Source organism: Ursus arctos, unplaced genomic scaffold (assembly GCF_023065955.2).
Source record: "Ursus arctos isolate Adak ecotype North America unplaced genomic scaffold, UrsArc2.0 scaffold_9, whole genome shotgun sequence".
In the NCBI taxonomy this organism is placed as follows: Eukaryota; Metazoa; Chordata; class Mammalia; order Carnivora; family Ursidae; genus Ursus; species Ursus arctos.
The window spans coordinates 38,381,648-38,398,902 of NW_026623111.1; the positions used below are offsets into that span (position 1 = coordinate 38,381,648).

The 17,255-nt window shown below is 40.1% G+C and overlaps 1 protein-coding gene across 2 annotated transcripts in view; it reads right to left on the bottom strand.

Annotated features, from left to right (window-relative positions):
• TEC (tec protein tyrosine kinase) overlaps positions 1–17,255 on the bottom strand; it is a 131,294-nt gene that overhangs the window by 21,722 nt on the left and 92,317 nt on the right. For both annotated transcript variants that reach the window (XM_026508848.4, XM_057309644.1), the window contains exons 3-8: positions 10,127–10,231; positions 8,291–8,372; positions 7,501–7,629; positions 5,747–5,787; positions 4,625–4,800; positions 871–936 (exon numbers count right to left, since the gene is read on the bottom strand). In XM_026508848.4, coding sequence (XP_026364633.1) covers positions 871–936; positions 4,625–4,800; positions 5,747–5,787; positions 7,501–7,629; positions 8,291–8,372; positions 10,127–10,231 — 599 coding nt within the window. The remainder of the gene's footprint in view (positions 1–870; positions 937–4,624; positions 4,801–5,746; positions 5,788–7,500; positions 7,630–8,290; positions 8,373–10,126; positions 10,232–17,255) is intronic.

A 17,255-nucleotide genomic window follows, 5' to 3' on the forward strand; every position in this document is an offset into this window, starting at 1 on the left:
GCCTGGTTGTACCCACTAAGGCCTAGCACAGTGCCTCACACATGCTAAGATCTCAGTAAATATTTGATGAGTTTATGACTGGATGAAATATAATGCAGTTATGAAAATGTTCTGAAGTGTATCTAGTGGCATGAGGAAAACTCACACTCACAATCTACTGGGAAATAGAATAAAGAGTATACAACACATTCACAGTATGATTCATTCCTTAAAAAATAGTAAAAAAAAAAATGAACTGAAATGTTAATGTTAACAGAGGTCAACTCTAGTTGATTTATGAGTAATTTTTCTCATTAACATTTTTCGTATTTTCAAACAATTTTAAAAACAGCAATCATATATTGCTATTATAACTAGAAAAAAGGAACTATTTTTTTAAGATTTTATTTTATTTTTTTAAAGATTTTACTTATTTATTTGACAGAGAGAGAGAGAGCACAAGCAGGAAGAGGGGCAGGCATAGGGAGTGGGAGAGGCCAGCGCCCTGCTCAGCAGGAATCCCAGTGTGGGGCTCGATCCCAGGACCCTGAGATCATGACCTGAGCTGAAGGCAGATGCTTAACCAACTGAGCCACCCAGGTGCCCCTGTATTCTGACTTCTTGAATGATTGAATAGTAATCTGTATTTCAATGTCAGCTAAGCTGTGATTTGTTTAAAATCAGTTCAATTGTTTTTGCCTGTGTAATTCCATGCATACATAGTACCTTCAGGTAATGTGTACTGTAGAAACTAATTCTCACAACATCTTTTACCACTGTAGACAACTGAGTTAATGAAAGATACCCATTAATCTCCAAAATGCCTTACATAATTAGGAAAATGAAAACATTTTTTGGTTCTTCACATTCACAAAATAATCATTTACTTACTCATATTGGTCTAAGTTGTTTGATTTCTTTCCTGTTACATAATTACTTGGGATATATCCTTCACTCCTGGAAAGAAGGAAAATACTTTAGGTAAACTGAAATTATTTTACTGAGAGGTTATTTAAAAAAAATTACTGCCTTTATGAAATGATTAAAGCATTATATTGCCTAAAGCTTTAAGAAAAACTAGTCGACCCCCAATATTTCAATATATCTATAGCATTTGATACTTTACAAAGAACTTCCTCATTTGAGCTTCCCTGAAATTCTGATGTAGTCAGGCACTACTGTCCCCATTTCCTGGTGGGGAAACCAAGGCTTGGAAAGATTACGGGACTTTCTCCAGGTCCCAAAGCTAGCCAGTAACAGGGTCAGAACTTAAAATCTGAACTTGTGACTAGGTTCACAGCCCTTCCTAATATTCCATGATGCTTCTCTTGAATTCACGATTTCTTGGGATGTTTCAAAGAAATCACGATTTCAGAAAAGTTAAAGTAACAGATAAAAACACCCATCTTGCCAACACTCCAACAGTCTGTGTAGAGCACTGTTTCACAGACGGTAGTCCCTGACCTCTGCCTTGGCATCATCTGGGACACTTGCTAAAAAGGTAAATTCTTGAGTCACACCCCAAGAGAACTAAATGAGAAGGCCTACATGAGGCCAAGGAAACTTCAGTTTTACCCCAGATGACTCTTACACACATTATAGTTGAAGAAGCCCTCATACTTGAAATTTGCTAGAGAAAATCTCAAATGCTCACAAACAAAAAGGAAAGTATGTCAAATGAGGGCTCTTTTCATTTGATTGTGGAAATCATTTCACAATGCATACATACATCAAAACATCATGTTACACCTTAAATATATGTAATTTTTATTTGTCAGTCATACTTCAATAAAACTTAAAATTTTTAAAAATAAAAAACGAAGTAATCATAATAATTAGAATCTTAGTAGGAGTCAAGATTTTCAGTGTAAGATAAAAGACATGCATGTATACAATTTTTAAAAATTGAGTAAAATCCTTGTAACCTTAAATTTGAATTTGAACTATTAGTAGGAACTCATAATACACACAAACCCATACAAGTACATATATTAGTTCTGTTGCACTGAGAAAGGCCTAGGAACAATGACAATCTGGGAGTAATTAGAAGCCTAGCATTCCAATTGTTGTCCAAACACTATCTCACTAAAAGGAGCCAGCATTCCTTGATAAAATGGCACATTGAAGGTTTGGCCAGGAAAAATACCAAATGAATTTGAGCAGTCTTTTGACCCAGAAAGCAAGGAAACTGAGAAAGATTGAAGAGGTCCCAACCCAAACCAGCTAGCACTGGCCTAAGATGGGTCAATTTAATCAAAAAGAATAATGACCACAATGGTTGCAATGTGCATCCATAATAACCCTTAAAACAATTACCGGTTACCATTGCAATCACTAGAGGAGGCTCAGTCATCAGCCCATCATTCTGAAAATTGGTAAAAGGAAAAAATTAAACATTTCTCTTGCTTTTGCTGCACAAACTAAATAAACTGGTTGATGAGGCAGTTCTTCTCTAGAGAATTAATAAATGCAGACGGAATGACAGAGTTCGAAAATCACCATTTTACAACCCCTGGTGAAGTAATGGATCTAAGCAGTAATCACTAAGGAATGCCAAAATCATTAGGTGAAACCCTGATGAAGAACTTTATCATCACCTGGACCACTGAGCAATCTTCACATCATTAGAAGGGGGACAACCAGCTATCAACTTCTAATGTGATCAAGGCTCTAGATTACAATTTACAGGAAATATAGGACACCGAGACAAATTAAATGATACCATGTGAAAGCAATTAGCTTAATCTAGATCATGGCTCATTTTGGAGGGTAAATGACCTGGTTTCATCAATAAATCAAAAATGGAAGAAAAAAAAAGTAGAAGGACGGGGACTGTTGTAGAATAAGAGACATATCAGCCAAGCCAAAATGCAAAATGTGGACCTTATTTTAATCTTAATTAAACTGCATCAATACATCTTAGAGCTAGTCAGGGGAAAATGAAATTATGTAATCAGTATCATCCTCAGACCTTGAGCAGAGGGGCCCCTGCTGACCTCACACTTTCAAGAGCATGCTAAAGTCCATGCTTCCTCAGCCCTCTTCTAGACCATCATCTGGGTAACTAGGACCCCAAAATTCTCTGTCCATTGCTAAGGCCAACACAGACCTTTCCACCTTACACTCTGAAAAGCAAATTATGCTGGTTATGTGCAACTCCTTCTAGCCCAGTCCAAGGGGTGGCCAAGTTGGGGAGTGGCTTCTGCAGCGATATGGACAGAGCTTGGACGTATGGCTGGGAGACCCACATGGTACATGTGGAATGGAGCTGGAGTAGAAGGGAATAGGGAAGGAAAAGACCCCAGAGAGCCGGTCCTCATGCACGGTCACACTTTGGCATGGGACTCTAATTCAAACCTTGCTTCCTTGTCATTTTGAAGGGACATTTGTTAAGTTAGAGCATAAATGTTATTTTATTTACCAGTTTGTCAGCTTGACTTAGGTTTCAAAATATTTAGATAAATGATATGTGGGCTTTCATTTATACTCTTCCTCCAGTCCTGAAAATGTTAGGAGAAAGTCTACAGATGGTCTTTTTTTATTATTATTAAGTATGATAGTGACATAGCAGTTGTTTAGAAACATCTTTAGTAGTCAGACTCAGGGGTAAAATGACAGAGTGATTTGAATTTACTTTTAAATACTCTAAAAAAAAAAAATTGGGGAGGATTGGTAAATCAGTCCAGAAGTGAAGTGAGGAATAGAGAACTGGGACTGGGGGATGGGCCAAGGAGGTGAGAAAGCAGATTTGGAGGGAAGGTGCTCTGGCCAGGACAAAAAGCCCTCCTTTTTTTATCCACAGGAACTCAGAATATAAACAGGTTATATTTCAGAGGTAAACACAGGATATAGTTTCTTTAATGAAACCCAAAAGATAATCATCCCCTGTGCTTACCCATATTTACTCATCACTTACCAAATAATAAAGTTGAAAGGACAGTTCCTTTAAATCCAAAATTATCTTGTATAAATAATGTTTTAAGAAAAATTTTTTTTTAGATTTTATTATTTGAGAGAGGAAGAGCATGTGCATGCGAGTCGGGAGGGGGAAGGGCAGAGGGAGAGGGAAGGGAAAGAATCTCAAACTCCATACTGAGTGCAGATCCCGACACAGGGCTTGATCCCACAACCCTGGGATCATGACTTGAGCCAAAACCACGAGTCAGATGCTTAACAAACTGAGCCACCCAGGTGCCCCATTTAAAAAATTCTTGCGTTTATATGTATATATGTATTTTATACATACATTTTATACATATATACACATACGTGTATGTGTGCGTGTGCCCATGCACTCACACACACACACATTCTCTTTCTTAGAAAAGTGTAAGATTACTTACCTCAGGGGAAAGAAACTTAAAATGTCATTCTCCCAAGATCAAAATAATCTAATTAAACATATAATGAATGAGAAAGAGACCAATGTAATGCATTCTAATTTCTGGAAAGAAGTGGTTGATTCATTTACATTTATTGAGTCATTACTAAGAATACATCGTGTTACTGCAAAGTCATAATGTGTACTTTCATTTACTGTTGACTGAACTAGTCTCATTACATGATAGTTATAGACGATCCTCTTCTCACTCAGCACTTAACTCCCACCCACCTGCTGTGTGTCATACATAGAGGGAACACTTACCCATATTTATCTCTTGCTCTCCACCAATGAACATCATTCTTTTCTAATATAATATACTCTTTGCCTCTCTCTAATCTGAGATCATGTGCCTCTGTTGCTTGGAAATCATACATGGCTACAACGATTTCTTCACTATTGTCTTCTTCTTCGGGTGGAATTGGTGGGGGAGGCCTTCGCTAAGAAAAGGAGATAACATACGAAAATGAAGTCATTCTGTTGAAACTGGATGTGAAGCAAAACACTAAATGACTCACGCACCACCAGAGAATAAAGCCGAAACCTCAAGTCTACCTAATATAATCTGGGGAACCCTCCCGTGACTTTGATGGTATTGGGGCTACTGGACCTTTCACCGGTTTCAGAATATAGGACATGAGCTAAAACCCTCTTTAAACATCAAAAAGCCTCTGCTCGGTGTCAGGGCTAGCCTTCCAGGGACAGCTATGGAAAATACATGAGTAGAAACCAGAGGACTAGAGATGGACCCACCATTCTAATGGCCTGCAAAGGGGAAAAGGCCCACTAGGGATTGAGTCTTTTATCAGGTCTCCTCTCAATCAGAGCAATTTGTACTTCTTTGTGCCTACTATGTGCAAGGCATGCACTTAGTACCTAACACACTTTTTCTCATTTATTCTTAATACTGATCCTATGAAATAGAGTATAGAATTCCCATTTTACAACTCAGGAAACAATGGTTTAAGTAATCCACCCAAAGTCACTTGTACCAGATTCACACTGGATTGGGTATTATGTGGATCCCAAGTACATGTGTTTCTGTTTCCAGAAACCCCACTCTTCAAAGGCATATCATTAAATCACTGAAGTCACTTTTTTGTCATAATACTGTGGTCTTAAGACTGAAATAGTCCTTTAATATTCCTTTAAAGTCCCACACTTTCTCTACAATTCTTAAGGCCAAAATATAAGCAAAATGCCAGATGAAGAGAGGGCCCCAGTGCTAATCTCTGGTATAATTAAATTAATATTATTTGATACCAAAAAAAAATCTTTAGCATATCTCTTTCTGATATGATATGGTGGGGAAAAGGGGGCAGAATCATGTGAATGAATATAAACTTATTAAACTGCAAATATTTACAAAAGGTAAAGACCATCTACCTTCTTTGTTTCTGGTGCTGGAGGTAGTGCTTTTTTTATACCTGAAAATGACAACAAAAACAGGTCAAAATGCCATCTACCAATGATTGACAATTTTAACAAAACGTGAAAAACACATAGATGAGAAATCCACTTGGACTCTCTCACTCTGGTGCATGTTGCTTGTATCACTCTTTCAGAGAAGAATTTAAAATGTTATCGAAGCTGGTTTGTTTTCTGTCTTCCTGAACAGATGATAAATGCCAGAGGGATTGGGGCCATGTCTTATTCCTGGTAAACAAATGAGACTACAACAAACTAAAAACCTTCCGCTTGGCAAAGGAAACGATCAACAAAATGAAAAGGCAGCCTCTAGAGAAGGAGAAAAGACTTACAAATCACATATCTGATAAGGGGTTAATATCCAAAATATAGAAGGAATTCATATAATCAATAGCCAAAAAACTGAAATAACGCAATTAAAAATGTTGCAAAGGACCTGATTAGACACGTTTCCAAAGAAGACATTCAGATGGCCAACAGGTACATTAAGAGGGGATCAATATCACTCATCATCAGGAAAATGCAAATCAAAACCACAATGAGATATCACCTCATACTTGTCCAAATGACTTATCAAAAACACAAGATGTAACAAATGCTGGGAGGGTGTGGAGAAAAGGGAAGCCTCATGCACTGTTGCTGGGAATGCAACCACTGTGGAACACAGTATGGAAGTTCCTCAAGAAATTAAAAATAGATCTACCATATGACTCAGCAATCCCACTTCCGGGTATATACACGGAGGGAAGGAAAGCAGTACCTTGAAGAGAGAGCTGCACTTCCATATTCACAGCAGCATTATTCACAATAGCCAAGGTATGAAAACAACTTAAATGTCCATCAACAGATGAACGGATAAAGAAAATGTAGTGTGTGATATATATATAAAATGGAATATTATCCTGCCTTTAAAAAGAAGGAAATCCTGCCATGTGCAACAACACGGATGAACCTGGAGGGCATTGTACTAAGTGAAATAAGCCAGGCAGATAAAAAGATGAATACCACATGGTATCACTTACATATAGAATTTAAACTAAAAAGAAAAGTCGAACTCATAGTAACGGAGAGGAGAAAAAGTGGTTGCCAGGAGTTGGACGTTGGGGGCAGGGAGATAGAGATGTCGGCAGAGGGTACAAATTTCTACTCACAAGATGAATAAAGCCTGAGGGCTAATGTATACCGTGGTGACTCCGACTGATAACACTGTAATGTGTAACTGAAAATGCCTAAGAGAGAACTTAAATATTCTCACACACACACACGAAGGTAAACATGTGAGGTAATGGATGTCTTAACTAACTCCATGGGAAGAATCCTTTCACAGTGCGTAAGTATACCAAATCATCACACTGTACACTTTAAACACCTTACAATTTTATTTGCCAATTATACCTCAATAAAGCTGAAAAGAAAAAAGCTGCTGATAGTGCCACATTAAGCTCATGCTTTTAATAGAGTCATTTTGAGCAGGCTTCCATACTGTGATAAAAGCTCTTGAAAATAGACCTTTTGATTCCACGAGCTGGCCCCACTGCTAAATAAACATAATTATTCACACAAAATACGCCCACCCTACATTTACACAGTGCTAGAAGGTGTAAAGGTCATAGTTAACCAACATCAAAATCAAAACCAAGTCACTTTCACACCATACCAACAGTACGTCTATCCGGTACATAACATAATTATAAAATAAAATAAACACTTACTACTCTCAAAAAGGTTATATTTTTCGCATCCAGGTGCTAATTTTTCAGTCTGTCTGCAACACTGATAACTTCCGTCTGCCCAAAATTTAGGATGATATTTAATCATAATATTATTGTTGTTCTTTATTTCTGTAATTAATAGACACATTAAATTATTAGTGAGATAAAATAGATGACAGGACGTTTTGTAGGTAACACTGTCGATCATTCTTTATTTCTCAGATGCTATGTTTATTATGAAAACACCTTCATCACATCATACAACCCAGCATTCAGAAAATCCATATGGTTCTCTTTCACCTTCTTATTTTGATGAAGCACCCTTGTTAGCAGAAGGGACCTCTGCTGTGCCGTGATGGATAAACACACGAGTCAGCCCACACCATTCTGTTCTGCAGAAGAAGGGATGAAGACTGCATGGTACAAATGACCCATTGAGACGCTCTACGCACGAGTCATCATCCACACCAAATGTTGACTACACAGGCCATTTCTTAGAAAATAAAATCCTGTTATCATAAAAGCCCAGGGCTTTCTCATCTTTAAATGTATTAGGCATTAAATGAAAGCGTGCATTTTTTAGAAACCATGCGTATACCACTAGAAGAAATCAGATTATAAAAAAGGAAGTTGTCTTCAACATGTTTCACAACAGCAGTGTCCTCAGAGAAACACTTATTGTAGATTAAAAGATTATAAATGCAAGATACATTAGCCATATTTCTCTTCTAGTGATAACAATGTTGTATCCTAAAATTATGTACAGTTAATATTTCATTATGAGTTTTACCTTCTTTTAACTTCTTCACCCACCGGTCCCTGCTTTGTGCACTGGGTGCAAAAATGTAAAGTGTGTTAGCATCATGGACAACCTAAAACAAAACAAAAGACGGAATAGGTGAGAAATACGTAGACACGCACATCTACCTAGCACAGAGCGCTTGGTACCAGAGGCATCTATAAATGATTCTGAAATGATCAAATAAAAGTCAATCACTTTGGATCCAAAGAATCTACAATCCTTTCTTACAAAAGCAGATCTATTTCTTCATGTCTACATCAAGTGGGATACACATTTTGCAAAGGATTGTGTTTTCCTAGAAGAAAAAAATATACGGAGGCCAAGATGCTTACTAATCTTATTTCTTACAATCTAATTAACTGAAGATCCTTAAGTAAACTTGGTGTAGCAGGGATTACTCTAATGTAGCATTTTTCTGATTAATATTTTACATGAATGGACTACTTTGTCAGCATCACTGCTATCCCTGCTTTTTGCCACTATAAATAATGACAGTGGCTAACTTTATTAAACACTATCCCAACCCTATACTATGTGCTTTACAGACATTAATCGGTTAATCCTACCATGAAGGCAGCCGCATTTACATTTTACAGAGGAGGCGGCTAAGGCTGATCCCCAGCCCTTCCACTCCTGTGTAAGTCCAGAAGGCACCATTCGTACGGAACACACTGCGCATGGTGCCCCCTAATGTTGTGCTACGTAACCTGCCCATCTCATCTGGCTGGTAATCCAGGAAACCAGGATCCTGACTTCGGAGCCCAAACCGTGAGCCACAGTGCTTCTTTTAGAGGTAACTCCTAGCGAGCAATTAAAGTCTTATTCTTAGTATTTTTTTTTAAAGATTTTATTTATTTATTTGACAGAGATAGAGACAGCCAGCGAGAGAGGGAACACAAGCAGGGGGAGTGGGAGAGGAAGAAGCAGGCTCATAGCGGAGGAGCCTGATGTGGGGCTCGATCCCATAACGCCGGGATTACGCCCTGAGCCGAAGGCAGACGCTTAACCGCTATGCCACCCAGGCACCCCTATTCTTAGTATTTTTAATATTAGTAATAAAATTCAGCCTGGGAAACCAAACCAAGAATTTTGTCTTTGGTCTGTCACTTTACCTTTGATCATAGTCACAAGGCAGAAACATCTTGACTGGCTAAAAAGATACACAAGGCTAGAAACCTCCCTTCTGACACAGAAAGACAAATACTGCATGACCTCACTCTCTGTGGAATCTCAAATAGTCGAATTCATAGAAGCAGAGAATAGAGAGAGTGGTGGTTGCCAGGGACAGGGAGGAGATTTAAGTGGGGAGATGTTGGTCAGAGGGTACAAAGTTTCAGTTAAGCAACATGAATGAGTTCTGGAAATCTAATGTACAGCCTGGTGACTACAGTTAACAGTACTGTATCATATACTTGAAATTTGCTAAGAGGGTAGGGCTTAAGTGCTCACACACAGGGAGGAGAGAAAAGGAGAGGGGAGGGGAGGAGAAGGGAGGGGTGAGGGGAAGAAACAGGAGAGGAAAGGAAAGGAGAGGAGAGAAAAAAGGAAAGGAAAGGAAAAGAGAAAGCAAATGGTAATTATGTGAAGTGATGGATACATTAATCGGCCCAATTGCGATCATTTCACAATGTATACATATATCAAAACATCAAGTGTATACCTTAAGGATACACAATTCCTATGTGTCAATCGCACCTCACTAAAGCTGAAAAAAAAATTTTTTTATCAACCAACAAAGCAATGGCAGGAAACTGTAATGTCAAATAGTAAGCATGACTAAACGCCCAGAATTATACTGTGGCAAAAAAAATCATGCCAGCTTACCTGAAATGGATATTTATTTTGGCAGGGAATAACACCCTCATCATTCTTCACTATTTCCACACACTTGATTTTTGAAACATCAATAAATCCCTTTCTGTATTTTTTCTGTTAAAAGAAAAACAAAGGGAGAACCATCTCAATCATAACAAGAAAAAATGTTATTAATAGAAATATTTGTTAATGAAATCACTGATTTAAAATATTATAATTTTCTTAATAATTACCTAAATTACATTTCCATTTATTGTCAAAACTGTTCAAAATACTAACATTGTGAAATTGTAATAAAATAGTATTATATAAAAATAATTATTTCTGTTTATTTCTAAAGATGAAATTTTCCTATCCTTGCCCCTAAAACACTCTAGAACCAGAAATGGACTCCCTTTTATTGTCACCTTTCCCTTTCAGACATATATCTTTTCAACTTCTTCAACATCTTGATGACAGCACTCCATCCCCCCCCCACCCCCTACCCTCCGCCAAAAGAGCATCAAAGACCAAACCAAGCAAATTCCAGGTACTTGAGGGGCATCGAGGTGGCTCAGTCAGTACACGTCTTACTCTCGGTTTCAGCTCAAGTCATGATCTCGGAATTGTGAGATGAAGCCCCACATTGGGCTCCATGTTCAGCATGGAGTCTGCTTGAGATTCTTTCCCTCTCCCTTTCCCTCTGCCCCCGCCCCCCTGCTTGCTCTCTCTCTCTCTCTCTCTCAAATAAATAAAAATAATAAATAAACCTTAAAAAAAACTAAACTCCAGGTGCTTGAACACAGATGCAAACTCTAGCCAATTACTTTTTCTCCTGCAACACATGCAACTCAGGAGGATGTGAGGTGGACTTACGGTACTCACATAAAACTTCCATTCCGATTCTATTGTTGGTGTTCTACTCTACTTCTCTACTGCCCTCTCTCTTTCTGCTCAGTGCAATTCTGCCTGCAGCAATTAACTAAGGACATACCAGGACCTCCCTCTACCCTGAAGCATAGTAATCTCATATCTATTCTTCAGAAATAAACAGAAACAATACAAAGTAGCATGTGCAAACAGAAGTTGATAAAATACACCCATTAAAAACTATTACAAACACAATGTAGAAATAAAAAATGTTTACTGAATCCACACAAAAAGCTGTATAAAGACTTAAGTTACCTTTGGGAAGAGGACAGGTAGATATTCATATGATAAAGAACAGAATGAAAAGTAGGGAAATGAAGAAAACTGCAATATTTGGGGTGCCCCAGCCACTCCCTGGCACTGGTCATTCAAAATTGCTTCATTGAATATTCTAAAATTGTCCTCTGGTCACAACCTTTGGGCCCCCTATCCTGCTTCCAGGAACCTGCTCTGCATTTTTACTGTCACCATAAGACTTGCAGACCGGCCCACTCTCCCAGACCACCCCACTCTCCCAGACCACCAACTCCCATCTGAGCTGACTAGATTATTCTGGAGGTCATTTCACCATAGTATCCTCTTTCTCTCTCTTCCCTCTCTCCCCCAACCCCTGCACGAATCCCATATATCCCTTGACAATTTTGTCAGTGACCAGTTCTATCCACACCCTCCCTATTCCTTCATACCTGGTTGCAGAAAGTCAATGATAACCCTAATTTTGTTCTCTGTGCTTCCCCAGGCCTTGAGTGCTGGTCCTCATCTCCTTTGTCTGTCTCTCACGGAGAGAACCTGGTGGCGTCCATGGAGAGCACCAGTCTTATCAGAACTACAAACCCTGGGGCACCTGGGTGGCACAGCGGTTAAGCGTCTGCCTTCGGCTCAGGGCGTGATCCCTGCATTCTGGGATCGAGCCCCACATCAGGCTCCTCTGCTGTGAGCCTGCTTCTTCCTCTCCCACTCCCCCTGCTTGTGTTCCCTCTCTCGCTGGCTGTCTCTATGTCTGTTAAATAAATAAATAAAATCTTAAAAAAAAAAAAAAAAGAACTACAAACCCTTCCCATTCCCTTCACCCCAACAGACGAGCTCCCTCACTTCTTTAGGGAGAAGAGAGCAGCTGTCCCACGAGCACACCCTCCAACTTCTTCCCTCTGGAGATCAAAAGCATTCCAAGATTTATCTTTTTTTCTTCTCTCTCATCCTGTCTCTTGGATAAGTTAAGGAAACTGTAGCTCAGACAGGTTAAATATATTCATCAAGAACCCCAACTGACCCCAAAGCCCAGTGGACCCTGGGATACCCCAGCTGCGAACATGTAACAGCATTAACGGAGCTAAGTCCCCAAGGGGCGGGGGGAACAAGTATTCTGAGCATGGACTAAGCCTCAGCCAGGGTAGAGAGAAGAACATTCTCCCCAGCCATGCTTCTCTGAGGAACTTCTTTCTACCTATAGACACATTCGGGCCTCTCCCATCCATACCAAGAACGCTTCTTCTGGTGCTGCTATTGCCCTCACTTTCCTCTTCCCTTCCTGAAGGAGAAGACGATTACATCCTCAGCCTTTTTTTCCTTCCCGCCCACTCCTCCTCCTTAGCCACTGCCGCCTACCTCCACCTCACCACAGCCTGCTAAGCCGGTCTCAAAAACATCACCAGCGAGCAAACCCAACAGTCTTTGCTCAATGGTCACCCACTCACACCTTTATGAAACATTTGAAAGTGCCACCACCCTCTTCTCCCTGAGTGGCCTTGACTTCAGGTCATCCTGGTTTTTCCTACTCTCCCTTGCCTTCAGTGCCCCTCAGACAACACCTGTCCTGTGTCAGCAACTGTATCAAGGAACACACGGTCAAGATCAGGGAAGCTCACTTCCTGAGCACAGAGCCCAACTGCTACGCCATTTAATCCTCACAAACTCTGGGAGGTAAACATGACCAGACACATTGTACAGAGGAAGGAACTAAAACTAAGTAACTTGGCCAAGACAGACAGTATTTATGATACAATGTTGTAAGTACAGTACATAAAAAAAGTGCTCATGGACACAGAGGAACTGAAGCTTACATGCCAATTCTAGACAGAAATTCTGATACGTGACAGGGAGGGACTGAACGGCACATGACAGGGAAGGGGTAAACAGCACATAGGAAGAAAAACACTATCCTGAACGACCTTGGTTGCCTCATATGTAAAACAGGAATAATAGCAGCTGTGAGAACTCAATGAGTTAGTATTTGCCAAGTGCTTGGAATAGTGTCTGGCCTAGAATATGCTATCTGAAAGTGTTGGCTACATAAAATAAATAATAGCAAAAACCCCAGTGTGCCTGCAGCACAGGGTGCAGGAGGAAGGATGGAAAGAGGAGCGAGGCAGCTTGTAAAGGACCTGCTGCACAGTGTGAAGAGGTCAGACAGGGCCACCCACCGTGCTCTTGGGGTCTGTGCCAGGTAATGGGTGGAAGGAATTGCCAGAGCACCATCCCCCTATTAACAAGGCACACATGTTCACTGTAGAAGCCTTAGTAAATACTAAGAGCACAAAGAGAATCAAATGACCCTTAATCTCCCAACCCTGGAGAATATCACTGTTGACATCATGGAGTTTTCCCAACATTGCTCTCGGGGGTCATTTATCACCTGTCCACTCTCTTAGCCCTTGGACAGTAGGCTATATATGGTCTGTTTCCAAGATACCCATCTCCACCCACCACCTGCCCCTGCTATTAAATGCAGCTGTTAAATGCAGGTCAATCTATACCGGAAAATTTAGGATGGCCTGTAGCCTGGGTTGACTTATGCCCCCTAAATGCATGTTCTGGGACATACAATCTATTCATGTACCGTACTAATATGGGGTTTGCAGATAAAGGTTCAAATTTAAGCTGCTCATGCATGATTTTATCTCCCACCAACAAACACTGACCAGATACCAAGCACAGTGTTGTGTGCTGTACCTTCAAAGTTATGGAAGGGGATTGAGGATATCCCTAAGAGGAGTTCCCAATAATATATTGGGTGGAAAGAGAAGAGGGGAATGATTCAGAATCAGATAATGATGAACTCATGTGAACTCATGGTGTTTATGGAGTGGGGCAGTGACTGGACCTGGAGAAGTTGAGGAAGTTTCAGGGAGGAAGTACAACTTTGATTTGGTTTCTAAAGGATAAGTAGGAGTTTTCCTATAGAGAAAGTAGAGGAAAAAATCCAGGCAGCAGAAGCAACAAAGCACTCATTTAGGGAACAGAAGAAAATTCACTGTGGCTCAGAGTGGTTCAGGGGAAGTGTAGGAAATGACACCAAAAAGGTTCTTTGGGACCAAGTTAGGAAGGTGCCTATATGCCAGACCTCGGAGTTTGGAAGGAAGAGTGCTATACTGGGGTTTGCTTTTGAAATGGTAATTATTAATGGCAGGGTGACAAATGGTTAGAGACAGGGAGGCTAGCCAGGAGCCTGCTGCAGTCGCTCAGGTGAGGGATGATGAGGTCATGAACCCAGTCAATGGCAGTAAATCAGGTGAGGAATGCAGGGACGCCAGAACATTAGAAGAGCGAGTCCACAGAACTCTGGCATCAATTAGATAGATGTGGGGATTAAGAGAGAGGAAGGAGTTAGGAAACCTCAGGGATTTTGAGTCTGAGTGACCAGCAGGCACCAACACCATGAATCACCATAAAGAACACAGAAGAATCAGGTTTGAGACAATGTTGGGAAATGTGTTTTGAGTTGACTATTGGACAACCCACTGGAAATGTTTGGAGGGAATTGACAATATGAGGCTCGTACTCAGCAATGCTTATCACTTTCTTTATAGTAAAGAGAATTCTGCTTCTCTCAACACATATGTTGTGTATAGAGTAGAACCTTATTCTAGCCACACCTCAGGGAACCCTAGGAGGTCAGGCAAGGTCGAGGAAGAAACTTGCCACAGGGAACCCTAGGAGTTACTGAAAGAGCCATGTGCCTGCCCTCTTAACACCTGGTCTTTGCACTCTGGTGAACTAGAGTTAACAATGAGAAGGCACATAGAACATATAGTTTTTTTCTCCATTCAGACTATTTATCATTTCTTCAATAAGAACATTAGTTCATGATTACTGAAGTATGCTATACATTATTGTTACTATTGTGGCCCAAGGAGAAATATGCAAGGTCATTACATGTTTCATGTGAAGTTTCCCTTTTATTTCTACAGCCTTCACCCTGCCCACCAAACTGAAAATCACAATTAAGCCAAGACCTCACCTTACTCATATTTGAATCATCCAAGCTGAAAAATCTACCTGGCACTTAGCAGATGTTTATTAAACAGTGTCCTGAGCCAGTCTGCAAAGAAGTATGCATGACACTCTGTGTGTGGGTGTGTGTGCATGTGTGTGTGTGCATGTGTGTGTGTATGTGTGTGTGTAACACAGGATACATATCTCTCCTCTTGCATATCCTCTATATACTTTACCAAGCTTGAAAATGAGTTGTGTAATAGCCATTTTACACATTTCTAAACTATCACGAACGGGGAAACTAGATCTAGAGATGAACTATAACTTGCTTAAAACTACATAGCGACTGAATGGCAGAACTGGGAAGTAAATGCAAGAGATCCTGTCTCCCAGCAAGTCTTTCAAGGTACCCTGTTTTCCTTTAATTTCCAGATACTCAGTGTTTTAAGAATATCAGTATCAATCCTAAATTAATGAAATAACATTTTTTCTAAATGTATACAAGCACTCAGGGCTGGCCCCAGGTAAATTTGGGAAGTCAGCCATTTATCTTCAGGACACCCTGTGTCCTCCTTCTACACCCTACTCATCAGGTCTCTGAGCCCCCATTAGGCAACTCCCATTAGGCATAATTTTCCTCCGATATTGCAAATGATCTCTCCCCTTTTCCCCATCACAGCTTTTAACCCTACTGTGGCTATTCCCGGCTGCATGCCACAGAAGAAATTTGCTGGATGGATCACCCTTGCATTGCAATAAGATCTCAGGAAGGGGGCTGGAGCCGTGGAAATAGGGAGACCCTGAGTCCAGCCTCTGCTTTGCCACCTAAAGTTGTATGGCCTAGGGCAAGCTCTGTCCCCTCCCTCTCAGTTCCCTTGTCTGTAGGAATAGGACACTCTGCTAAGCTCCTAGCAGAAATAAAGATAACGCACACAGGTATTTAGCACAGTGTCTGGTATATGAAGTCACTCCCTAAATGCAGCATTTACTATTAATTATTAGTTTTCACAACAACCCTGGGAAGTTGTTATGAAACAGATCATATGAGCAGTTACAAGATTGGCTAAGAGGCTGAGCCACAGTTGAACCCAGAGCTCTCAAAAACACTAAAGCATTTATCTGACTCCAGGTCTCTCAAGCTGGAATATCTTTGGACTCTTATTATAAAAAATAAAAATGATCTTATGTCAAAATCTAACACTTGTAGAGCACTCACTATCAATCAGGCACTGTGTGAACCTCTTCCCACAGATGACTCAATGAATCTTCACAGCATTATATGAGAACTGTTGTCATTCCATTTACCAGATGAAGAAATCAAGACCGAAAGGGTATAATTAACTGCCAAAGTCACACAATAAACCAGGATTTGAACTCTTGTCTAATCCCAATCTTGAATTCCTAAGTGTCACACACACTTGAGTAACTTGGTATCACTTAACTAAGGACACACATAAAGTGGAAATTCTTATGTTTACAGCCCTTAATACCCAGAAGACCAAAGCTAGTTCACAAATTAACTACAAACAAAACTACTCAAAAAATAAGATTTAAATAAACATTCCTTGAATGTGATGGATGGGTGTTTGCTGGAGTTGAATCTCGGCTCTGAAGCCAGTTCTTTTAGCACCTACAAGCTTGCATTACTGCGGGCCATGTGACAACCACTTCCACCCTTTCTCTCAATTTCAACGACGGGGAACCTCTACTTTTGTACACACGGCACCATCTTTGCATTGGGCCTCCATTTGGCACTACTGTATTGCTTAGTGTTCAATCAGCCACTGTTCTTTCTCAATAGGCCACAACAATTAAAACGTCATAGATATAAACCCAAAGATGGGCTGATGATATGGCACATTCAGTGACAAGGAACTACCCAAAAAATATAGACAAAAAGTATGTGTGTGTGTGTGTGTGTGTGTGTGTACCCATACATTTAACATGTAATATCATACATATGTATGTACACACAGGTTATATTGCTGGGGGAGTTGTATAAAATACTGCCATCAAA